The sequence below is a fragment of the Hippopotamus amphibius genome, chromosome 9 (genome assembly GCF_030028045.1).
Source record: "Hippopotamus amphibius kiboko isolate mHipAmp2 chromosome 9, mHipAmp2.hap2, whole genome shotgun sequence".
Classification (NCBI taxonomy): domain Eukaryota; kingdom Metazoa; phylum Chordata; class Mammalia; order Artiodactyla; family Hippopotamidae; genus Hippopotamus; species Hippopotamus amphibius.
Genome location: NC_080194.1, coordinates 115,154,225 through 115,180,208, shown reverse-complemented (window position 1 = coordinate 115,180,208; position 25,984 = coordinate 115,154,225). Strand labels below are relative to the sequence as shown.

Genomic DNA, 25,984 nt, shown 5'->3' with positions numbered 1-25,984 from the left:
CCCACATCCTTGTTTCAGGGGCTGCTCTCGGGGGGAACCAACCTCAGCAGTAGTTTTTCATGTGGGAGGACCCTACCTTAGAGGCAGTGGATTGACTAGATGACTGTGTTCCATGATTCTATGGATTGCAGATGATGTTCTGGGAACAAGAGGCTGCGTATAAAGCATTTTCCTGGGATCCTAAGAGTAAACCCTAGGTTTTAATGTTTATCCTACCAACCCTGAGGAAACTTCTTGGTCTGGTCTGGATTCTTTCTCTGCTTCTCTGAGGAATATCTGAGACAGTGGCATCTAATATACTGTCTTTAGGTATTTCTGCCTCTGGTTTTGGTGTAAATGGGTCCTTAAGTACATCAAGGAAAATCCTGCTCATAAGAACCTGAGATGATCCCTTCTGTAAAGGGTCAGAGACAATGGTTGAGCAAATAACTCTTGTTTAAGGTATTGAACATTGTATAACCTGTTCTAGGACAAGGGTTGTCTCTTATAAGCTGGTTACTGTCACCCATCACTTATCTGAACTCAGCTGACCCACAGAGAGTCAAGGCAAGTCCTCCAGGAAGCCAAAATTCCCATCACATATCCATCCTCCCCGTCAAAGGCTTTGCTCATGTGCTAGACAGAACTCCAACAATTTGGTTTTCTGATTTCCTTCAGAGCTAATATAAGTGAATTTGGAGGTGGTGATCCTAGAAGCAGACATGGCCGCAGCAGGCAAAGTCAGAGTGGGTAGCCAACAGCAGAGAAAAAAAGCAGAAAATCCACACAGAACAGAAAGAAGACTTGGAAAATCATAACATTTCTGAGCCACCTAGTGTAGATGCAAACATTCCTGTGCATCCTTTCCCAGCACAAGTGTGGAAAACTATATAGAAAGTCTGTGAGGTTGCTGTACACACATGCGCACACACACACACACACCACACTCACGTTCACACACAGCTCACACACATACCCCAGTCATCCACACAGCCTCACTGGTTTCCTTCCACAGACTGAGAGGAAGATAGAGGAAGGGCAGCATCCTGCCAGCTCAGACACAAGAACAACAAGGTGATAGCAGTTTACAGGGAAGTGGGTGAGAAACCAAGGGCATAGTTCTAGTACCTTCATGCTGGGGGAGGCTGGGATGGGGGGCAGGGGGCAATGCTATAATCAGAGTCCAAATCCTGAAATGTCTGTCAGATCCTGTCAGACCCAGGACGTGCCAACCAGCCACGGTGGGAATGTCCTGCCTCTGCATACACCACCCTTGTCCCAGCCCCATCCATGGATGGGACCGGAAGTGTCACAATCCACTGCTTCTTATTCACCACGTGCCTGGAATCTTGTCTTACTATCTGCCCAGTGCTCAGCTGCTAAGGGGCCACATCTCCACGCCACCCCACCTCACCCCCATCACCATCAAATAGATGAAAATCTCTGGAGTAAAATCCTTTCCAAGGGTTGATAACAGGTGGTACAGACAGCACCTGATGGAAGGAATTCTTGAGGCAGAGCCGAGGAAATGTAACCATGATAACCTTTCTGGGAGCAGAATCAGGAGGAGACCTTTATGTTTCTAATTATACAAGGTAACAGGAATGAAATACCAGAGAACCTTTTGCATCTGCTTCTCTGTTCAGCCCCCACCTCTGAGGACACTCCAAACCTTCCAAGAATACACTCCATGTTCTCCTGTGTCTAATCAGCTACTGCCTGAGCAAGCAAGTTAATTTCCAACAGTGGGATCTAGGCCATGGATAAGTTCCTCTTCTTTCCTCTACCTCCCTTTTCCCAGAACGTGTCCCTCTGTGACTGAGGATAAGGCTGATGTGTCTCGCCTTGCTACTTCCTTATTCATCTCCTCCTTCTCTCCCTTCTGCTCACTATGGTGCAAAGTCAGTGTCAGGGCCATTGTCAGCATAGGAAGGAGGGAATGGGAATCTGTGGCATCTGTCTGACCCAGAAGCAGCAGAAGCTGACCTGATTCTGAAGGCCCTGCAGGAATAATGAAGGAAGATGAGAGAGAAATCAGGGAAATACAGCAGCAGGCATCAAGAGTGGACAGTCCACCACAACACAAGAAGGAAACTTGAGGCAGGCAGATGGGAGAGGGACCATCTGAGGCAGCAAGTTCTTTGTCACTGGAGTTGTGTGAGCAGAGTCAGGACAACTCCCTGTCAAAGCTATATTAAGTATATCTGCTTGGTTCCTCCTTGACTCCAGATCCTTCTGGGCTCCAATAACAGCATTTCCTCCTTGTGTGACTCCAACACTAAGCACTGGCTTCTCACTGTAGGAAGACCTTGGTTACCATCACTTACTGCTCCCCACCCTGCCTGGCCCTGTTTCAAAGTCCCTGTATTTACTTCTCTGCATTTCCCTGGAAATGAACTATGTTTCCCACTCAAACTTGACTGATTAATTCTTTAGAACAATGCTACATCACTCTCCTTCAAAGAAAAGATATCAGGTTGTTTTTTTGTTTGTTTGTTTGTTTTTTATTTTTATTTATTTTTATTTTTATTTTTATTTTTTTTGGGGGGTACACCAGGTTCAATCAACTGTTTTTAGACACATATCCCCATATTCCCTCCCTTCCTTGACGCCCCCCCCTCGAGTCCCCCCCACCCTCCCTGCCCCAGTCCTCTAAGGCATCTTCCATCTTCGAGTTGGACTCCCTTTGTTATACAACAACTTCCCACTGACTATTTTACAGTTGGTAGTATATATATGTCTGTGCTACTCTCTCACTTCTTCTCAGTTTCCCCTTCACCCCCCGCCCCCTCCCATACCTCGAGTTCTCCAGTCCATTCTCTGTATCTGCGTCCTTGTTCTTGTCACTGAGTTCATCAGTACCATTCTTAGATTCCGTATATGTGAGTTAGCATACAATATTTGTCCTTCTCTTTCTGACTTACTTCACTATGTATGACAGACTGTAGTTCTATCCACCTCATTACATATAGCTCCATCTCATCCCTTTTTATAGCTGAGTAATATTCCATTGTATATATATGCCACATCTTCTGTATCCATTCATTTGTTGATGGGCATTTAGGTTGCTTCCATGTCCTGGCTATTGTAAAGAGTGCTGCAATAAACATTATGGTACAAGTTTCTTTTGGGATTATGGCTTTCTTTGGGTATATGCCCAGGAGTGGGATGACTGGATCATATGGTAGTTCTATTTGTAGTTTTTTAAGGAACCTCCAAATTGTTTTCCATAGTGGCTGGACCAACTTACAGTCCCACCAACAGTGCAGGAGAGTTCCCTTTTCTCCACACCCTCTCCAACATTTGTTGTTTCCAGATTTTGTGATGATGGCCATTCTGATTGGTGTGAGGTGATACCTCATTGTGGCTTTGACTTGCATTTCTCTGATGATGAGTGATGTTGAGCATCTTTTCATGTGTTTGTTGGCCATCTGTATGTCTTCTTTGGAGAAATGTCTATTTAGGTCTTCTAACCATTTGTGGATTGGGTTATTTGCTTTTTTGGTATGAAGCTGCATGAGCTGCTTGTATATTTTGGAGGTTAATCCTTTGTCCGTTGTTTCGTAGGCAATTATTTTTTCCCATTCTGAGGACTGCCTTTTAGTCTTGTTTATGGTTTCTTTTGCTGTGCAAAAGCTTTTAAGTTTCATGAGGTCCCATTCGTTTATTCTTGATTTTATTTCCATGATTCTAGGAGATGGGTCAAAAAGGATGTTGCTTTGATGTATGTCAAAGAGTGTTCTGCCTATGTTTTCCTCTAGGAGTTTGATAGTGTCTGGCCTTACATGTAGGTCTTTAATCCATTTGGAGTTTATTTTTGTGTATGGTGTTAGGAAGTATTCTAATTTCATTCCTTTACATGTTGCTGTCCAATTTTCCCAGCACCACTTATTGAAGAGGCTGTCTTGTTTCCATTGTATACTCGTGCCTCCTTTGTCAAAGATAAGGTGCCCATATGTGTTTGGGCTTACTTCTGAGTTCTCTATTCTGTTCCATTGATCTTCCTTTCTATTTTTGTGCCAGTACCATACTGTCTTGATCACTATGGCCTTGTAGTATAGTTTGAAGTCAGGAAGCCTGATTCCACCAACTCCATTTTTCCTTCTCAAGATTGCTTTGGCTATTCGGGGTCTTTTGCGTTTCCATACAAATTGTAAGATTTCTTGCTCTAGTTCTGTGAAAAATGCCATTGGTAATTTGATCGGGATTGCATTGAATCTGCAAATTGCTTTGGGTAGTACAGTCATTTTCACGATGTTGATTCTTCCAATCCAGGAACATGGTATGTCCCTCCATCTGTTTGTGTCGTCTTTGATTTCTTTCATCAATGTCTTAAAGTTTTCTGCATACAGATCTTTTGCCTCCTTAGGCAGGTTTATTCCTAGGTATTTTATTCTTTTTGTTGCAATGGTGAATGGGAGAGTTTCCTTAATTTCTCTTTCTGCTCTTCCATTGTTAGTGTATAGGAATGCAAGAGATTTCTGTGCATTAATTTTGTATCCTGCTACTTTACTAAACTCATCAATGAGTGCTAGCAGTTTTCTGGTAGAGTCTTTAGGGTTTTCTATATATAATATCATGTCATCTGCAAAGAGTGACAATTGTACTTCTTCTTTTCCAATTTGGATTCCTTTAATTTCTTTTTCTTCTCTGATTGCTGTGGCTAACACTTCCAAAACTATGTTGAATAACAGTGGTGAGAGTGGACACCCTTGTCTTGTTCCTGTTCTTAGAGGGAATTCTTCCAGTTTTTCTCCATTGAGAACAATGTTGGCTTTTGGTTTGTCATATATGGCTTTTATGATGTTGAGGTAATTTCCTTCTATGCCCATTTTCTGGAGAGCTTTTATCATAAATGGATGTTGAACTTTGTCAAAAGCTTTTTCTGCATCTATTGAAATGATCATATGGTTTTTATCCTTCAATTTGTTGATATGATGTATCACGTTGATTGATTTGTGTATATTGAAGAATCCTTGCATCCCAGGGATAAACCCCACTTGATCGTGGTGTATGATTTTTTTAATGTGCTGTTGCAGTCTGTTAGCTAGTATTTTGTTGAGGATTTTTGCATCTATATTCATCAGTGATATTGGTCTGTAGTTTTCTTTTTTTGTGACATCTTTGCCTGGTTTTGGTATCAGGGTGATGGTAGCCTCGTAGAATGAGTCTGGGAGTGCTCCGCCTTCTGCAATATTTTGGAAGAGTTTGAGAAGGATAGGTGTTAACTCTTCTTGAAATGTTTGATAGAATTCGCCTGTGAATCCATCTGGTCCTGGGCTTTTGTGTGTTGGGAGATTTTTAATCACTGCCTCAATTTCTGTACTTGTGATTGGTCTGTTCATGGTTTCTATTTCTTCCTGGTTCAGTCTTGGAAGATTGTATTTTTCTAAGAATGTATCCATTTCTTCCAGGTTATCCAATTGATTGGCATATAGTTGCTTGTAGTAGTCTCTCATGATGTTTTGTATTTCTGAGGTGTCCGTTGTGACTTCTCCTTTTTCATTTCTAATTCTGTTGATTTGCATCTTCTCCCTTTTTTTCTTGATGAGTCTGGCTAATGGTTTATCAATTTTGTTAATCTTCTCAAAGAACCAGCTTTTAGTTTTATTTATTTTTCTTATGGTTTCTTTCCTTTCTTTTTCATTTATTTCTGCTCTGATCTTTATGATTTCCTTCCTTCTGTTCACTTTGGGGTTTCTTTGTTCTTCTTTCTCTAGTTGTTTGAGGTGTAAGGTTAGGCTGTTTATTCGATCATTTTCTTGTTTCTTAAGGTAGGACTGTATTGCTATAAACTTCCCTCTTAGAACTGCTTTTGCTGCGTCCCATAGGTTTTGGGTTGTTGTGTTTTCGTTGTCATTTGTTTCTAGATATTTTTTGATTTCCTCTTTGATTTCTGTAGTGATTCCTTGGTTGTTTAAGAGTGAATTGTTTAGCCTCCATGTGTTTGTATTTTTTGCAGTTTTTTTCCTGTAATTGATATCTAGTCTCATGGCGTTGTGGTCTGAGAAGATGCTTGATATGATTTCAATTTTCTTGAATTTCTTGAGGTTTGATTTGTGACCCAAGATGTGATCTATCCTGGAAAATTTTCCATGTGCACTTGAGAAGAACGTGTAGTCTGTTGTTTTTGGATGGAATGTCCTATAAATATCAATGAAGTCGAGATGGTCTAATGTGTCATTTAAAGCTTGTGTGTCTTTATTTATTTTCTGTTTGGATGATCTGTCCATTGATGTAAGTGGGGTGTTCAAGTCTCCCACTATAATTGTGTTACTGTCGATGTCCCCTTTTATAGCTGTTAGCATTTGCCTTATGTATTGAGGTGCTCCTATGTTGGGGGCATAGATATTTACCATTGTGATATGTTCTTCTTGGATGGATCCCTTGATCATTATGTAGTGTCCTTCCTTGTCTCTTTTAATAGTCTTTACTTTCAAGTCTAATTTGTCTGATATGAGTATTGCTACTCCAGCTTTCTTTTGACTTCCATTTGCATGGAATATCTTTTTCCATCCCTTTACTTTCAGTCTATATGTATCCCTTGGTCTGAAGTGGGTTTCTTGTAGGCAGCATATAGAAGGGTCTTGTTTTTGTATCCATTCAGCCAGTCTGTGTCTTTTGGTTGGAGCATTTAATCCATTTACATTTAAAGTGATTATTGACATGTGTGTTCCAATGACCATTTTCTGAATTGTTTTGGGTTTGTATTTGTAGGTGTTTTCCTTTTCTTGTGTTTCCTACTTAGAGAAGTTGGTGCTGAATTCTCTTAACTTTTGCTTGTCTGGAAAGCTTTTGATTTCTCCCTCAAATCTGAATGAGATTCTTGCTGGGTAGAGTATTCTTGGCTGTAGGTTTCTCTCTTTCAGGACTTTCAGTATATCCTGCCATTCCCTTCTGGCCTGCAGAGTTTCTGTAGAAAGGTCAGCTGTTATCCTGATGGGTTTTCCCTTATATGTTGTTTGTTGCTTTTCTCTTGCTGCTTTTAATATTTTTTCTTTGTGTTTAATTGTTGTTAGTTTGATTAATATGTGTCTTGGTGTATTTCTCCTTGGGTTTATTCTGTATGGGACTCTCTGTGCTTCTTGGACTTGGTGAATTATTTCCTTTCCCATGTTGGGGAAGTTTTCCACTATAACCTCTTCAAAGATTTTCTCAGACCCTTTCTTGTTTTCTTCTTCTTCTGGGATGCCTATAATTCGAATGTTGGTACACTTAATGTTATCACTGAGGTCTCTGAGGCTGTCTTCTAGTCTTTTTATTTTTTTTTCTTTTTCCTGCTCTGTGGCATTTATTTCTCCCATTCTATCTCCCAACTCACTTATTCGTTCTTCTGCCTCAGTCATTCTGCTGGTTATAGCATCTAGAGTATTTTTAATTTCAGTTATTTTGTTATCCATTGCTGTTTGTTTTTCTGAGTTCTTATGAACTGTTTCTTGTACTTTCTCTATTTTGTTATCGAGATTTTGTATCATTTTTACTATCATTACTCTAAATTCTTTTTCAGGCATTTTTCCTATTTCCTCCTCATTTATTTGGTCTTGTGGGTTTTTTTCCTGCTCCTTTGCCTGCATGGGGTTTCTTTGTTTCCTCATGGTTGTCCAAGCTTTTGGGGTTGCTTGTCCTGGTGATAGAGGTGTTTATAGAAGACTGTCCAAGCCTCAGACTAATGTCCAAGTATTGGATTAAACGAATATTCAGTCTAGGAAACACATACATGTATAAGACACACAATTATTGAATCTGTTAGGACATAAGGCTCTAGAAAGACCTGACAGAACCCCAGTGTGCTATCAGATATTCAAAGAGAAACCCAGCAGAAATTGACAACTGAAACAGAACAAATCAGAGACAAAAGCAAAAGCAAACAAACAACAAATAACACCCTACACATACAAACATCAATCCAGGGAGATTTTGTAAGCTCGGATCAAATATAGAAATGAGCTGGAGTACCACCAGAGAGAATGGAGATTCTCAGAATGTAATCAGACAACTGTACTAAGAACTAAGATAAAGACAAAAGCCTAATATTAATACCAAGGCAGTGCATCATCTGGAGAATAGAGCAAGGAGTCTGAGCAGACCGATAGTGTTCCTTATAAGTATGTTAAGATAAAATACATTTAAAATGGCTGGAAGAAAGGGGAACAGAAGAGCATAATGTGGTTGGAAATATGCAAAGAAAAAGAAAGGAATAGAAGTGTATAAAAGAAAGGGATGAAAGGAGAGTATGAAAGATATTTTGTCCGTACTACCAAAAACTTAGCTAGATATAGAAGTATATAAAAAGGCAAAAAAAAAAAAAAAGAATAATAAATATCCTTAAAAAATTATGTTGTAAAACTTGTAGATCCCTTAGGGCTAAGATCGTATTTAATAAATCAAAAAAAAAAAAAAAAGAGAGAGAGAGAGAGAGAAAGGAAAAAAAAAAAATCCAGAACTGATCCCAGAATGGACCAGTTCAATAGGTATTGATACTACTATTTCTGTTTCCTTAGCGTCTCAGCTGTAAGTGTCCTTCTCCTTGCCTTGGGTTTTTTTTGTGTGTGTGTTATTCTGTGACCAGCAGAGGTTCCTTTATTGTTCGTCTGTAAGCCTCGGTGTGTGGGGAGGGAGAGGGTACAATAGTGGCTCCTTCTCCTGGGAGTGAGTGAGCAGTGGCGCACTGTTGTTTCAGTCAGGCTTGGAGGTGCCTGTTGCAGAGGGCGCTGGTGGCTCAGGCGTACACAGAAAGTCTTAGAGTTGGGCCTCTCTCGGGGTTTTTTCATTTGGATGCTGGTTTTTTTTTTCTCTCGGCAGCCTCCCTGCTGCTGGCGTTGCAAGGAGTTTTAATCTAGCCCCGCCCGAGCGCCTGAGGGTGCTTGTTATCCCTGAGCGCCTTAGGTGGCCCGCAGGGTGTCTCTCCACTGCCTGTTGCAGAGGCGCCGAAAGAGAGGGAGAGGCTACGCGCGCGGCTCCTCCCCTCTGCCCGGGAGCCTGCAGCCTCCAGCCGCCATCATGGCCGGGCAGCTCTCAGGGACCGGCACTCCTCTCCGCGGACCTCCTCCCTCCTGTCCTCTCGGTCGGTCACCCTACCAGCAACAATGTTTCTCCCCCTGAACCAGCTCTCCAGTTCCCACGCTCCCGCTCCTGGACCCTCCGTTCAGCCGCGGATCAATGTCTCGGTCCGGGAACGCTGAGCTGCGCTGCGGACCCTCCGTATGTTTCTCACTCCCTCCCGTCTGCCACAGCTCAGCCGCTTCACCCTCTTTGAGCCCTCGTAGATGCCTCCCTACCGGCTATGTCGGGCTCCCCGCAGCCCTTTCTGGTGTCCGAGGCCGTCTGCTGGTGTTCAGCTGGTTCTCTGTGGGAATGACTGCGTCCTTCCATGCATTCCCAATGCATCTGTGGAGAGGGATGCACTCCACGTCTCTCTACTTCGCCGCCATCTTTTTCTCCTCCCAGGTTGTTTTATTTACTGTTAGGCAGAGTAAATTGACTCAGATTATTCCACATGCCTGGTGAAGTCACTTAACTGAGTCTCAGTTTCTGCATCTGCAAAATGGCCATAAATATCTCATCTCTCTTGCTCTCAAAGGAAAAAATTTGGAGGATTTGACTATCTCTGGGGGGGAGGGGGGCGGGAAGGGAGGGAGGTAGCAATTAAAAAGAAATGTTTCTTATTGGAAAGGAATTTCAGCTGCCAAAACATGATAATCAGCCCAACCCCAAGCCCTAGTGCCAAGTTCTGAGGCCAGAGAAAGGAGAGAAAGAATTTGTAGCTTTTTTTTTTCAAGAGAATATTTGAGAGACTGAAGGTTCTTAATTCTTCATTGTGGAGGGAAAATTGAACCCTAAATTATTTATTGTATTTTAAATTTACTGATGGAAGCAGTTTTTAAAACTTCACTGTTCTTTTTGAAAAGAATTAACCTACTTAAATGTTTTAAATCTTTTAAAGTATTTCCTGTTAATGGTAAAATTAGACAGAAATTCTGTTCATTGGAATAGGCTGTCTGTTAAGAACTGAGAAGGGAGGAATCCATTCTCCCCTTTCCTCCAGGATCCTTGACTGGCAGATGGAGGGATAAATATTCATCCCAGCCTTGATCTCTTTGCTGGGCCAATCTTACTCAGAACCAGTGAATAGCAGGAAAGAGATTGCTGCTTTTACGGAATTCAGTGGAACGATCTAGGACTTCTGGGACCTGTATTCTAGGTGAAGCCAGCTTTTCGGTTGCAAATAGAAAACCCAACACAAACCAAAGTAAGCAAAAAGATGATAGGTTGGTTTCTGTACCCAGAATGTCTATGGGTACCGCTGGCTTTATCTTATTTCCATGGCCACAGTGATTGGTTCATAGGTGTACGCATGACCCAGTCAGAGAGAAGGAACTCTAAAGCGCCTTGTCTTCAGAATCTGGCTAAGGACATTTGCTCTCTCCTCCTGAGTTAGGGAAAAGAGGTGCAAATTTTTTCTCCAGGACATACTTCCCCTCCTTTCATCTTTCAGCCCTTCTTCCTCTGGGAGGACGGGAACTCTCACACAAAGTTTCCTCTCCCGGTTACAAGATGCTAACTTTGTATAATTTTGTATCTGTGTGGACTTTCTATAGACTGCTCTGCAGTAGCCTTGTGGGAAGTAGAGTGTCCTGAGCAAAATGAGGAACCTCTGAAGCTGTAGTAGGTGTGAATTTCACGTCACCATCATATTCAGGAACAAGAAATATCATCTTATTTCCCTTTTGTCCCAATAATCAAATTAAATCTGACTCTAACCACTTGCCTGAAAGGAAACTCAGTTATCACTGGGGCTTCTTTTCCAGCTCCCCAGAAGGATTGTACAAAAGTGCTGAGAGGCTTACACCATCCAGGCTTCTGGGTCACACTTGTCACTGACATCAGAACCAGTTACATAATTTGTACAAAATAAAAATTTGTGCAAAATAATAACCTTGTTCAAAGATTATTAAGAATTTTCAGATGGTGACACAAAAGCATTCAGCTTAGCGCAGGGTCCTTTTTTTGTGATGCGCTCAGTGTGACTTCATAAGTCCCATGCCCACAAGGTTGGCCTTGCCTAATATATGTCACTTTTGCAAGTCTTTATGGTTCCTTGAAGCTGTATCTTCATGCTGCTTCCCAAAGCTATGGGATAGGGTGTTTGCCAAGGCTGGTGCCCTGGCATCTGAGCCCAGTGTCCTTAGATGTACCATACGGTATCTCCTTCTAAGCCATCTGCTTCCCAAGGGTACCACAAGGAAGCAGAGATCAGGGTTCTGATGTAGCAGAACCCCCAAACCCATCTTCACCCCACTCTTTGGAAAATTCTCTCCCAACTTAGAATCCTTCTGTCTCCAGTCACCAAGCATCCCTACAGCTCCTAAATCTTCCCTTAAGCAAAAGAAGCCCCAGGTTGCTAAGACTCACTTAAGACCCTGCTTACACATCAATTCAAGAAGGGAGGCAGATAGTTCTCATTTTTTCTTTAACAACAGAAAAAAATATAAAATAAAACACATAGTACTAACTCAATACATTATCCTTCAGGGGATTGACATGGTCAGATTTATGTTCCATAGAGTTCTCTCTGGCCACAGTGTAGAAAATAGATTATGTGGGAGGAAGGGGGAGTTAAGAGGGAATGTGGAAATACAAAACATGAAGATATTTCAGAGTCCAAGAAAGAATAATAATGGCCTGGAGTGTCAGTGCAGATAAAGGGAAATAGACACATCGAAAAGATATTTACAGGATTGTGGCAAATACCAATAGTTGCCCACTCCAGTACCCACTTATTTTATTACTCATATAATCCCAGACATCTTCTGGTTGGCAAGTATTTAAAAATATCCACCTCCCAATCTTTCTTGCAAATAAGGGTGACATGTTATTCAGTCATGATCAGTAAATAGATAAATGAATAGATAAATAAATACACTGGATGAGGTATTTGGGCTTTTGAAAAGGAAACAGATTTGACTGGCTTCAAATTTTGCATATTCCTTTCATGCCATGCCTAGAATCTGGATGTGATGCCAGGAGGTATGGCAGCCATCTTGGGACCATGAGGTAACATGCATAAAGCCAAATTCCATATGCTAGGAATGGTAGAGAGGAAAGAGAGAGAGAGCCTGGGATACTGATGATATTACAGAGCTGCTAAATAGCCATAATTTGATTCCCTCCACATTTCTTGTTGCTTGTTCTTTGTTTGGTAAGTGTGATTGAAATTTCTGTTACGTGCTTTACAATGAAACCCCTAATTAATCCAGACATAGACCTAACAAGACTTACGGTAAATTGTGGCAGGGGAGTTCAGAAGTGGGCAGTGGTGCCTCTGGAGGACCCCAGCCAAACTCACTGCAGAAACCCCAAACCAACCGTAAAGCAATGTTAAGCCAAATGCAAAGCTCAAAGAAGCTATAACATTTAACAGGGAGAAATATATTTAGGTCATAAACCTATTTCCTCCAAAATATTAAATCAACAGCAGGAGGACCCTCCACCTCTCTGGGCCGACGTGTTTACGAGCAGAGAGGGGATTATGATCCAAAGCTCTGGCAAAGAAAGTGGATTTACTAGAAAGCCCCAGGGCTGCATTTTACTAGCTTGGAGCACAGGGTTTAGAGTCATAAATAGCTGGGTTCTAACCCCAGCTCCATCATACCCTAGCTATGTGACCCTGGAAGTCAAGTGACCCTGTCCCTTCAGCACTCTAGACCCAGTTTCCTCACCTGTAAAATGGATCTTATAATAGTGACATTTTGCAACATTGTCTTGAGAATTAAAAGAACTAAGGCATATGAAGTAACTAGCTGAATCCCTGGCACAGGTAAGTTCTCAGAAAAAAATATGATTCCTTCCTCCATTCCTTCTTTCCATTAGTGTCTTCCTCCCTTCCTAGATTTCTCCCCCTCCTCATCTATCACTAAAGACTGAACTAAGAAGGTAGCGCTCAAACCCTTCTAGGAATAAAAATACCACCATTCCATTTTATAGACAAAGAAACAAGATTCAGATAATTACAATGATGACTAGAACCCAGGCCTCCTGCCTTTCAGCCTCATGTTCTTTCTAGCTTGGGATACTGCTTCCATTACAGTTCCCCTATGGAGAGGTTAGAAAGCTGGGTACAGGGAACAGATTCCAGGAAAGACATGAGGAATGACGAGAGAACCTCAGATTACTCGCTGGGTTCCGTTCCTGCAGGATGCTGTAAACCCTTGACTCAATGTGTATTTCTGAGTGTTGTTTGTGCACTGTAACCGTTAGAGACTATTGGCTATACATGGAACACATTCCTCTTTCCATCTACGCACCAGATGTACTCCAATCCCCAGACTCTCTTGCAGTGTGTGGTCATATGATAAGTTAGAAGGAGAGAAGTGAAGTGAGCCTCTTCCAAGTCTGGTCCATAAAGCTTCCTATGCTTGCTTCTCTATCTTATTTCCTCCCTTCTGCTGGATGCTTAGACTTGTTCTAAGGCCAGAAGGGAAGGAAGAGCCACAAGATGGCAACAGTCTGCGTCTCTGATTGCTGCTGTGCAGAGAAGCTGCCCTGCTGATCTGAATGCTCAATCAGGACTGCTGCATAAGTGAAAAATACACATATAATGTGTTGACCTGTTACATATTGGGTCTGTTACTACAATAAACATGGTTTAACTAACACATATGCCAAAGCCTGTGCCAAAATAAGCTGAAAACATGAACATGCCCAGGCAGATTCTAATTTGGAGTCTTTTTTAAACTTTTGTGGTTTTGATTTGTGGGGGGGGTGGGTGCTTTAAAAAAAATTGGTAATATTTGCATAAAGTAAAAACACCAGAATTACAAGACCATAAGCAGTAAAACTGTTTCCTTTCTATCCCAAATCCCAGTTTCCCATCCCAGAAAAAGACCACAATAAATGTTATTGAATATTCTTTATAATTTAATTTAATTTTTTAAAGTATAATTGACCTACAACACTATGTTTGTTCCAGGTGCACAGCATAGTATTATAACACTTCTATACATTGCAAAATGATCAATGCCATAAGTCCGGTTACCATCCATCACCATACAAAGATATTACAATATTATTGACTATATTACCCATGCTGTACACTACATCCCAATGGAGGATGTACTGGAAGTTTTTGTAGCTAGAAATTGTACCTCTTAATTGTCCTCACCTATTTCATTCATGCCTCACACCCTCCCCTCTGGAAACCACTCATTTGTAACTATAAGTCTGTTTCTGTTTGATTATGTTTGTTCATTTGTTTTGCTTTTTTAATTCCACACATGTGTGAAATAATATGGTATTTGCCTATCTCTGTGTGACTTATTTCCCTTAGCCATAATATCCTCTAGGTCCATCCATGTTGTCACAAATGGCAAGATTTCAATCTTTTTTATGGCTGAGTAGTATTCCATTGTGTGTGTGTGTGTGTGTGTGTGTGTGTGTGTGTGTGTATCACCTCTTCTTTATCCATTCATCTATTGATGGACACATAGGTTGCTTCCACATATTGGCTATTGTAAATAATGCTGAAATGAATCTAGGGGTGTGTATATCTTTTTGAATTAGTGTTTTTGTTTTCTTCAGAAAAATGTCCAGAAGTGGAAATGCTGGATCATGTGGTAGTACTATTTTTAATTTTTTGAATAATTTTCCACACTGGTTTTCATCATGACTGAACCAATTTACATTCCCACCTATAGTACACAAGGGTTCCCTTTTCTTCACATTCTCACCAACACTTGCTATTTGTTGTCTTTTTGATAATAGTCATTCTAATGAGTGTGAAGTGATATCTCATTATGAATTTGATTTACATTTCTCTGAGGAGCATCTTTTCATATGTCTGTTGACCCTCTGATGTTTTTTGGAAAAATGTCTATTCAGGTCCTCTGCCCAGTTTTTAAACTGGGTTGTTTATTTGATATTGAGTTGTATGCGTTCTTTGTATATTTTGGATATCAACCTCCTATCAGCTTTAATATTTGCAAATGTCTTCTCCCATTCAATAGGTGGCCTTTTCCTTCTTTCTGTTGGCAGTTGCTTTTTCCTTCTTTCTGTTGGCAGAAGCTTTTCAGTTTGATGTAGTCCCATCTGTCTATTTTTAAATTTTTCCCTTACCTGAGGAGACATTATATATATATTGCTAAGATTGATGTCAGAGAGTATATTGCTTATGTTTCTTTTAGGAGCCATATGGTTTCAGGTCTTACATTTAGTCTTTAGTCCATTTTGAGTTTATTTTTGTTTAGTGATGTTGAATTCCTTTAGCTTTTTCTTGCCTGTAAAACTCTTTCTCTCTCCTTCAAATCTAAATGATACCCTTGCTGGGTAGAATATTCTTGGTTGCAGGTTTTTTGCTTTCATCACGTCAGATACATTGCTCAACACAATCATTTTTATTTTTATATGCATTGTTGCATGTATCAATAGCTTGTTCCTTTTTACTGCTGAAGAGTAGCATATGAATATACCGTTATATGGTTATACCATAATTTCTTTCTCCATTCACCTGCTGATGGACATTTCAGTTGTTTCCAGTTTATGGTGATAACAAATGAAGATGCTGTGAAAGCCTCTGTATGGGCATATGCTTGTTAGGAGATACATAGGAACGTAAAGTCCAGCCACTTAACATTGCCACCAACAGTATATGAGCATCCCAATTGCTCTGTGTGTTTACCAATATTTAACATCTTTTTTTTTTTTTGGCTCTGTCAGGTCTTTGTTGTGGCACATGAGTTTCTCTCTAGTTGTGGCTTGCAGGTTTTTTTCCTCTCTGTAGTTGTGGCTCACGGGCTCCAGAGCACATGGACTCTGTAGTTCGCCACACACGGGCTCTCTGGTTGAGCTGCCCAGGCTCAGTAAGCAGTTGTGGTACACAGGTTTAGTTGCCCCAGGGTATGTGGGATCTTAATTCCCTGACCAGGGATCAAACCTGCATCCCCTGCAGGACAGATTCTTTACCACTGTACCACCAGGGAAGTCCCAACATGATAAGTCTCTTTATATTTAGGCATTAGATCATCCCACAATGACTAACAATATGCATCTTTTCATGTGTTTATTTGCTGCCTGTCTTCTTTGCTACAGTGTGTGCTTGCTATTATCAGATTATTTTCTTATTTTTGAATTTTGAGAGTTCCATGCTTATTCTAGATCAAGTCCCTTTCAGATGTGTGATTTGTAAATGATTCCTCCTCATGTGTAGCTTGCCTTCTCATTCCCTTAACAATGTCTTTCAAGGAGCAGAGGTTCAAATTTTTATGAAGTCCTATTATTGATTATTTTCTTTTAAGGATAGTGCTTTTAGTGTCATGTCTAAAAAAATATCGCCTAACCCAAGATCATAAATTTTCTTCAACATTTTTTTAAGAAGTTTTACAGTTTCAGGTTTTACAGGTAAGGATAGGACTCATTTTGAGTTAATTTTTGCATAAAAATGTACGTGGTGTATTAAAATTCATTGTACAATGTGGATATCTAGTTGTTTCATCACCATTTGTTGAGAAGATAAATGTTCTTCTACTGAATTGCTGTTCAAAATTTAATTAATTAACTGCATATGTGTTCAGGTATTTCTGGCCTCTGTTCTGTTCCACTGACCTATTTGTCTAACTCCATGTCAATATCACACTGTCTTGATTACTGTAGATTTATAATAAGTCTTGGAATCAAATAGTGTAAATCCTCTAACTTTGTTCTTCTTTACGAAGTTATTTTGGCTAGTATAGGTCATTTGCATTTATGAATCACCTTGAATGTTTCTATTAAAAAAAACCACAACTTGTTGGAATTTGACTAGGATTGCATTGAATCTGTAAGTCAATTTGGGAGGAATTGACATTATAAAAACATTGAGACTTTGAATCCTCAAACACAGTGTAGCTAGCTTTCTATATATATTTAGAGCTTTAATTTCTCTCAGTAATGTTTTGTACTTTTCAGTGTAGAGGTATTTCAAATCTTTTGTCAGTTGTCTCTCTCAATATTTCATATTTTTATGGTATTACACACAGCATTTTTAAATTCCTATTTCCAATTGTTTTATTGTGAGTGTATAGAAATTCAATTGGCTTTTGTGAACTCATCTCATATCTTACCATTTTTTTAGTTCTCATATCTTTCTTGTATAATAGATTCTATAGGATTTTCAACACAGACCTCCATGTTATCTGGAATAGAATTTTACATCTTCGTTTTTAACCTGAATGTCTATCATTTCTTTTTCTTTCCTTATTGCACTGACTAGAACCCCCAATGTAATGTTGAGTAGAATTGGTGGGAGTGGATATTCTTAAATTTTTCCTTATCTTAAGTGGAAAACATTGTCTTTCACTAGTAAGAACATTAGCTATAGGCTTTTCACTGGATGCTCTTAATCAGAATGAGGAAGTTCCCTCCTATTCCTGAGAACTTTTTTAAGGAATGGTTGATGAATTTATCAAGTGCTTTTACTACATCTATTTAGATGAACTTATTATTTTTGTATAGACTCTCATATGGTAAATTCCACTGAGATAATTTTGAATATTAAACCAATCTTGCATTCCTGGGATACACTTCAGTAGGTCATGTTGTATTCATATACATATATATATTCTATCACTGTTAAGTTTTGCATGAAAATTCATGAGTTATATTGTAACTCTTCTGTATATTTTTCATGTAATAACTTTTTCTGGTTTTGGTACCAGCATAATTCTGGCCTCACACAATGAATTGGAAAGTGTTTCCTCCTTTCCTACTTTCAAAAAAAATATTGGATAGAAGTGGCATTATTTCTTCATTAGATACTTGGTAGAATTCACCAAAGAAGCCACCTGAGCATGAAATTTATTTGTTTTAAATACAAATTCAATTTCTTTAAGAGATATAAGGCTATTCTGGTTATTTGTTTTTTATCTTAAGCGGGTTTTGGTAGTTTGTGTCTTTCAAGGAACTTTCCATTTCATTTAAGCTATTAAACGTATTAGCGTGATGTTGTTCATAGTACCTCCTCACTATCCTTTCAATAGCTATAGAATCCATAGTGATGCTATATCTCATTCATTCATTTCATTGAAAATATATATCTTCTCTCACTCTGTGGGTTCATAATTTTCATCATATTTGGAAAATTTCTACCCATTATTTTTGCAAATAGTTTTCCACCATACTCCTTTGGTCCTTTAGGCACTCACTCCATTTAAATGTGTATCAGACTACTGTTCTTTTTTTTTCCTAGTCTTTTTTTGTCTGTGTGTTTTGGTTTGGATAGTTTTTATTGCTGTGTCCTCAGGTTAATTTATCTTTATATCTGCAATGTCCAATCTGCTCTTAATTCCATCATGTGTGTATACAAGTATGTATATAATACATATACAATTTTTTAATCACAGTCACTGTAGATTTTACCTCCAAAAGTTCAATTCAGGTCTTTCTTAATGTTGCGTAAAAAAGATTGAGCAAAGAAAAACGCAAGATGCACAATTACATTTGAATTTCAGGTAAATGGTAAATAATTTTTAGCATGTGTATGTTATACGCAATATTTGGGACTTACACTAAAAAAAATTCATCACTTATCTGAAATTCAGATTGAGAGGAAGAATCAAGATGGTGGAGTAGGAGGACGTGCGCTCACTCCCTCTTGCAAGAGCACCAGAATTACAACTAACTGTTGAACAACCATCGACAGAAAGACACTGGAACTCACCAAAAAAACCACCCCACATCCAGAGACAAAGGAGAAGCTGCCATGAGATGGTAGGAGGGGCACAATCGAGTTAAAATCAAATCCCATAAATGCTGGGTAGGTGATTCACAAGCTGGAGAACAGTTATACCTCAGAAGTCCTGAGGGTTCTGAGCCCCATGTCAGGCTTCCTAACCTGGGGGTCCAGCAACGGGAGGAGGAATCCACAGAGAATCAGACTTTGAAAGCCAGCGGGATTTGATTGCAGGACCTCCACAGGACTGGGGGAAATGGAGACTTCACTCTTGGAGGACACACAAAAAATTGTGCTTACCAGGACCCAGGAAGGAGAAGTGACCCCATAGGAGACTGAACCAGACCTACCTGCTGGTGTTGGAGGGTTGCCTGCCGAGGTGGGGGGCAGCTGTGGCTCACCAAGGAGACAGGGGCACTGGCAGCAGGGGTTCTGAGAAGTGCTCATTGGCGTGGGCCCTTCCAGAGTCCACCAAAGAGCCTGTAAGCTCCAGGGCTGGGTCGCCTCAGGCCAAACCACCACCAGGGTGGGAACACAGCCCCACCCATTGGCAGACATGCAGATTAAAGTGTCACTGAGCTCCACCCACCAAATCAGATTAAAGTTTTACTGAGCTCCGCCCACCCAGGGCAACCCACCATCAGTCCCTCCCATCAGGAAGCACCCATGAGCCTCCTAGACAGCTTCCTCCACAAGAGGGCAGACAGCAGAATCAAGCAGTATCAGCAGTATTTCATCTTGTGGAACTGAAAATCACAGCCACAGAAAGACAGAGAAAATGAAAAAACAAAAGACTTTGTACCAGATGAAGGGACAGGATAAAACCCCAGAAAAACAACTAAATGAAGAGGAGATAGACACTATTCCGGAAAAAGAATTCAGAATAATGATGGTGAAGATGATCCAGAACTTTGAAAAAAGATTGGATGCAAAGATTGAAAAGTTGCAAGAAAAGTTTACCAAAGACCTAGAAGAATTAAAGAACAAACAAACGGAGCTATGCAACACAATAAGTGAAATGAAAAATATACTAGAAGGAACCAAGAGCAGATTAACTGAGGCAGAAGGGCGAATAAGTGACCTGGAAGACAGGATGGTGATAATCACTGATGCAGAAAAGAATAAAGAAAAAAGAATGAAAAGAACTGAAGACAGCCTAAGATATCTCTGGGACAATGTTAAACATACCAACATTCGCATTATAGGGGTCCCAGAAGGAGAAGAGAGAGAGAAAGGACCGGAGAAAATACCAGAAGAGATTATAGTTGAAAACTTCCCTAACATTGGAAAGGAAATAGCTCCCCAAGTCCAGGAAGCACAGAGAGTCCCAGGCAGGATAAACCCAAGGAGAAACACGCCAAGACATATAGTAGTCAAACTGACACAAATTAAAGACAGAGAAATGTTATTAAAAGCAACAAGGGAAAAATGACAAATAAAATACAAGGGAACTCCCATCAGGTTAACAGCTGATTTCTCAGCAGAAACTCTGCAAGCCAGAAGGGAGTGGCACGATATATTTCAAGTGATGACAGGGAAGAACCTACAACCAAGAATACTCTACCCAGCAAGGATCTCATTCAGATTCGACAGAGAAATCAAAAGCTTTACAGACAAGTAACAGCTAAGAGAATTCAGCAGCACCAAACCAGCCCTACAACAAATGCTAAAGGAACTTCTCTAAGCGGGAAACATAAGAGAAGAAAAGGACCTACAGAAAAAAAAAAAAAAAAACAGACTGAACCAAGCATCTTGCATTTTATCTGGTAAACTGAGTCTTCCTATGTGACATATCTCTGCTTAATGTACACAATCTTTCTTCCAGCTTCTTGAATTTCATATGCAATACAGTTTTAATAACTCTTTTAATGTCCTTGTCTACTAATTCTACCACGTGTCATTTCTTAGTAGGTTCAAGTGATTGATATTTCTCCTCATTATAGGTCATAGATTCCTACTTCTTTGCATTCCTGGTAACTTTTTTGTTGAATGGCAGACCATTGTGAATTCTACATTCTTGGGTGCTGGATATTTTTGTATTCTTATAAATAGTCTTGAGATTTGTTCTGAGATGCAGTGAAGTTACTTGAAAACAGTTTGACCCTTTTAAGCTTTGCTTCTAAACTTTCTTAAGCAGGACTGCTAAGCACTCCTGCCAAGTGTTCTATCCAACGCTTCCTGATTATTCTGAGCTTTCCCCTCTGGCTGGTGGGAACAGGAACTATGGCCAGTCCTGTGGGATCTCCAGTGATTTGTTTCTCTAATCATCTTAAGTGGTTTTATCCTCGATCTTAGGTGGTTTCTTGACATACCTGTGCTGATCATTACTCAGCTGAGACTTAAGGGAAGTCTTCCGCAAATGTCCAGGTCCTACTCTTCTCTCTTTCGCTCCCACTCACTCTCCCTCCCTCCCTCTCTCTTTCTCTCCCTCCCTCCCTCTCCCCCACCCCCAGTGAGGCTCTCTTTCCAGTATTCTGCCCTGTAAACTCTAGGTGCTTTGCTTTGGTTTCCCCAGACTCCTACATCCATCTCTTCAACTCAGAAAGTCCACTGGGCTCTGCCCAGGCTCCTCCTCCCTGTGCTGTGACCTGGAATTTCCCTCCAGGCAGTAACCTCTGTCCTCCTGTTCAGCCCTGTCTGCCCCAGACAGCCCATTTGGCTTCAACGGCTTTCCTACATGTGTGTACCCTAAGAGCCTTAGATCTTATTCTATAAGTTTGGGGCAAGATCTGTCATCTCACCGATAGGGCAGGAAGCACCTGGAGTATAAGAGGGCGACATTGGGAAGTAGCAGAATGGCAGCCTTTCTCAGAGCTACACTAGAGAATTAAGGAATAATTCCTAGAGAAGAGGTAGAAAGAATAAAAACTCATGTGTGGTAGGGTAAGAGTCAACAAACATGAGACAGCTCATCTCTTGCAGAGAAGAGAAAAGGAAAGTGGTTACCGGAAGGCAGTGGGAATGCGCAGGGGCAGAAGCATTAGGGTGGAGGCTGGGGCCCGGGAGTCTCCAACACACCATGTGAAATGAAACGCCAATGTCAAGGCTCTGTGGGGCTCTGACAGGCAATCAATACCCCTGCCAAGATGGGAGCAGCAGTGTCTTCTTGCCAAAGGCCACAGGGATGGATGGCTGGAGGGGACAGGAAGGGGGAGGAAGAAGCAAGTGTCAGATGCTGGCTGGGAAGTTGAGAATCTTTGCCCGATGCTTCAATCCAGCGAGAACCTGGTTTTTGATACCCAACATCCATCCCTTCACATACTCTGGAAACACCATCCTGATTTTCCTTTGGTGGCCCCCTCCCCCACTCTCCATCATGTAGTCCTGGAGAGGTTGACCCATTACCAGGTTCTGAATGTAAGCATGCAACTCAGTGCAGCTCTGTTAATGCCAAACCAGAGACTCTGAATGGAGCTATAAGAAAATATGCATTCTGTTTCTACAGAGGTTGCTAAGTTGGTAGCATGTAAGCCTGCCTACAACCAGCTTGGCCTTCTAGCTGGGAGCCTCCCCAACACTGAAGTCAGCACAGAGGAAAGCAGAGCCAGAGGACAGAGGCAGATTCCAGAGGACATTTTTTGGACACCCAGGGAATGTCTTAAACGTTTATTTTAGTGAGCCAATAATTTGGCTCACTAAATTTCCCCTTTTCAGATGAAATACATTTAACTTCTACAGTGGAGACTGGTAGGGACATACATCTAACATGTACCCCCCAGACTCAATTCTTGAATAGAGAATGGGTTTGTTTTTTTTTTCAGCTGGACATTCCCTCACCCTCCCCTTAGGTCTGTCCAGGATGAACTCACTCACTCTTGAAGGAGTCCTACCTGCTCAGGCTGGCTCCAACCCAACCTGAGGACTCAATAGAGCACTTGTCGCTGGGCTCAGCTACTCACTCAGCACCCCCGGAGGGCTGTTCCCACCGCTCTGGGTCTCTACGGATACATTTTTGCAGGTCCCATTTCTCCAAACTTGGCCTAGAGCTATTTTCAATATAATTGTCTATATTTGAAAATCAAAGTTTTTCCCGCATGAAAATTCAGATGTCTGATTTTTCTTAAATTGAAAGAACTGGTAATTTGGGTTCCCAGTGGCTTCATGGAGATGAGGAGCAGCTGCTCTTATTGTACAGCCCTGGGCTCTCCAGTTTGTCACACTCCTCACCATTCCCTGCTGTGTCACACCGCAGCCCACTTCATGCACTTTTCTCACCTTCCTGGCACCTGTATGAACTTGAGACCTTTACAGTGAGTGATCTGAACCCAGATTTTTAGAGGGAGAGACCTCAGCACAGGGGGGCAGTTCATGTAGAAGGTATTAGACAGTGGAAGGGCTGCTCTGTATCAAGTATGCTCAACACGCCAGGCAAGGTGCCCAGCACAGGCAATAACCACCTGAAAAGTAGAGTCTCTTCTCCCAGCCTGGTTGGGGAGAGAGATGCGTAAACCTGGCATCTCATTCTTCCCCACTCAGGTACCCCAAATTACAGAGCACAACTGTCTCATGCTCCCAAATTAAGAATTCCAGAGAACAGTTTTGAGTCTGCTACAAATATGAGCATGATATCTTTTGCAAGCCTCATACTTTCACTAATAAATTAGCATAAGTTTTGCATTCTGCTTCTTAATATTTTTCTTCAATTTCACAAAATTGAAACCCCAGGAAAGTGAACCTTGTTTATCCCAAAACATCCTGTATATGGAGGTGAGCCCTGGAGTACATGCACTCAACCTTGAGAAGTGTCCATCAAGTAGAAAATGATCATATAGTAGGGACTGTGAAAATCGTGTGTGCCGGACACTCTTCTGCCTCAGGACTCTGGCACTGGCTGTTTCCTCTGCCTGGAGGAATCTTAGCCCAGATTCCTCCATCACTCTCTCCCTCTCCTGTCCTTCAAGTTTTCACACAAGCATCGTCTCAGTGAAGCTCATTGGAACCACCCCATTTAAATTACAAGTGCCCCTTCTCTGCCACTCTCGTAAATCTCTTCATTTTTTTCCATGGCACTTATCACTTTTTATCACATCATATCATGTTCTTATGTTTTATGTCTACTGCTTATTTCCCCCACTGGAATATAAGCTCCATAAGAGCAGGTGTCTTTGTTTGACTTGTTCGCTGCTGTATCTTCAGCTCCTAAAATAGAAGCTGGCACACAGTAGGTGCTCTGTTAAAGGAATGAGCGAAGGAACAAACCAAAGGATGGTGAGTCCCCTCCTGGGGGCCACTCCAGCTTATGTGCTTATAGGCCTGTACATCTGCTTTGTTGAAAAACGAAAACATGAAGAAACTAAAAGCTAAAGTACATTAGTGCTGTTGAAGCCAAAAAACTAAAGGAACCATGAGGAGTAAGGCAAAAGCTTACTTTGTCCTCCACCGTCTTGAATATTTTGGAGGCTAAGACCCATCTAACTGCAGTCCCTGTTCCTCCTCCCATGAGCACTGCCTTGCTCTGGGCCGCCCGGTCTCACTCCTGGACCACTGCACAGCCCCAGCACACACCCATCATCTAGCCCTGCCTGCTCCCTCCAGTTCTTTCCCCCTCCAAGGCTGGTGCCTGAACAGACTGCATTTTCTGAATTAGAAAAGGGTACCCCCTAGGGGTTTGTAGCCCACAGACACTGGACTTGGTGGATGGACAAATGCTGATGTGTGAACTGGTGAAAGTCCACCCTCTGAATGGAGGCAGGATGCCTGGGTGCCGGTGTGCAAGACACAGCCTGCACGACTGTTGCTTGGCAGCCCCGTGAATGTTTTTCTCTCCAGCAATTCAGGTGTGCAATAAATGTCATAGTATTTGTCTAAAATCAAATGAAATCTGACTTTAATTCCCCTGTCCCCCTCGGCTGGAGGAAAATTCAATCTCAGTGTTATTGAAGCTCTCCCCCTAAGGTTTGAACGGGATCCTGGAGGGTCTTAAGAAAGGAAAGGAACCAGTCCTCTGGAAGGTTTCTCTGCACCTAGGTCTGTGTCACACCATGCTGAGCAGAGAAGGCGCAAGAAAGCGAAAGTTCCCAGGAAAGTTGAGGAGACCAGAAACACAGATCATGGAACCAGCATGAGCTCCCCCAAAGGCCAGGGCTGCGCTGTGACGCTGGAGGAAGGGGCTATGCTATTGCTCCAAGGCAACGAGTTTGTTCTCAAATTTGTTCAGTCTTCTGATCATCCACACCTCTATCTATCCAGCCAATCATTCAACAAGTGTACACTCTATGCCACGCCCACACATGCTAGACCCAGGGCCTTTACTGCTGGAGGAAACAGACAGAGCCCCTGTTCTAGCAGAGCTTACCACTTAGCAAGGAAACATAATAACCAAACAACCCAGAGGATAGAGGATTGCAAATGGCAATAAATGCTTTCAAGGAAAAAGCAGGATGCTCTAGGTGCAAGAATAAATTAGGGAGGTCAGGGCAGTCTTACTGAGGTCACAGGTGAGCTGATACCTGAGATGTGAGGAGAAGTAAGCCAGGCCAAGGGTGGGCAGGGGGCCTGGCAGGCAGTGGGTTGCCAGGACAGGGTCCTGGGCAGGAAGGTGTTTGGATCTGTCTGTATTTTTCTCAGGACAGGGACCATAGCCTTTGTTACATTCTCAGATTGAACCCTGATCCTCACAAATGTTAAGAGTGAACGCCTGTTCTACCCTTGTTCCCTACCTGAGGACACACCCCTGGGTGTACGCCTCACGCAGCAAACTCCAGCACGGAACATCTTAGGGGTTCCGTGATTTTTCTGTGACACCCCATTTTCTCAAAGTGCTTTACATCCCTTCCGGCTTGCTCCTCCTCCCTCCCTGCTCACACCTTCACCCCTGCAGATACAGACAGACACCCCGCAGGCCTCCCGAGTAAGCACAACAGGACTCAAAACACGGAAGCAGCAAGGCAGCAGGACCACAAGACAGAGACGCAGCTTATAAACTGTCTCCGGCCCAGGCAGGCGCCTGTGAAATGTTTGACAGCCCAGGAGATGGATGGGCAACAGGGCTCGGGCCACACTTCCAGGGCAGAATTGAAGTCATCCTTCCCGGGAACGGCCTCATAGATCAACCCGAACACACTCAACAACCCGGCCAGCCGCCACCCACCGCCTGGCCACCCCCACCTTCCTCATCGCTCCGCTCCGGGCCTCTGGGCCCTGCTGGACTCTGTCGTGGGCTGGAGGATCCTCCTCCGAACAGCAGACCCAGAGGAGGACCCCGGGCAGAGGACGTGCCCTGCAGAAATTCCAAGGGAGAGACAACGTAGCAAAGGTTTCAGCACAAGTTTCTCTGGTTCTCAAGATACCATTAAATTATCACTT

At 41.9% G+C, this 25,984-nt stretch overlaps 1 protein-coding gene across 1 annotated transcript in view; it reads left to right on the top strand.

The window, feature by feature from the left end:
* LOC130861009 (histone H1.8-like) overlaps positions 1 to 25,726 on the top strand; it is an 82,720-nt gene extending 56,994 nt beyond the window's left edge. Inside the window, 1 exon segment of the mRNA XM_057749515.1 lies at positions 25,500 to 25,726. Within this exon segment, the coding sequence (XP_057605498.1) occupies positions 25,500 to 25,726 (227 nt within the window).
* The last annotated feature ends 258 nt before the right edge of the window (positions 25,727 to 25,984 follow it).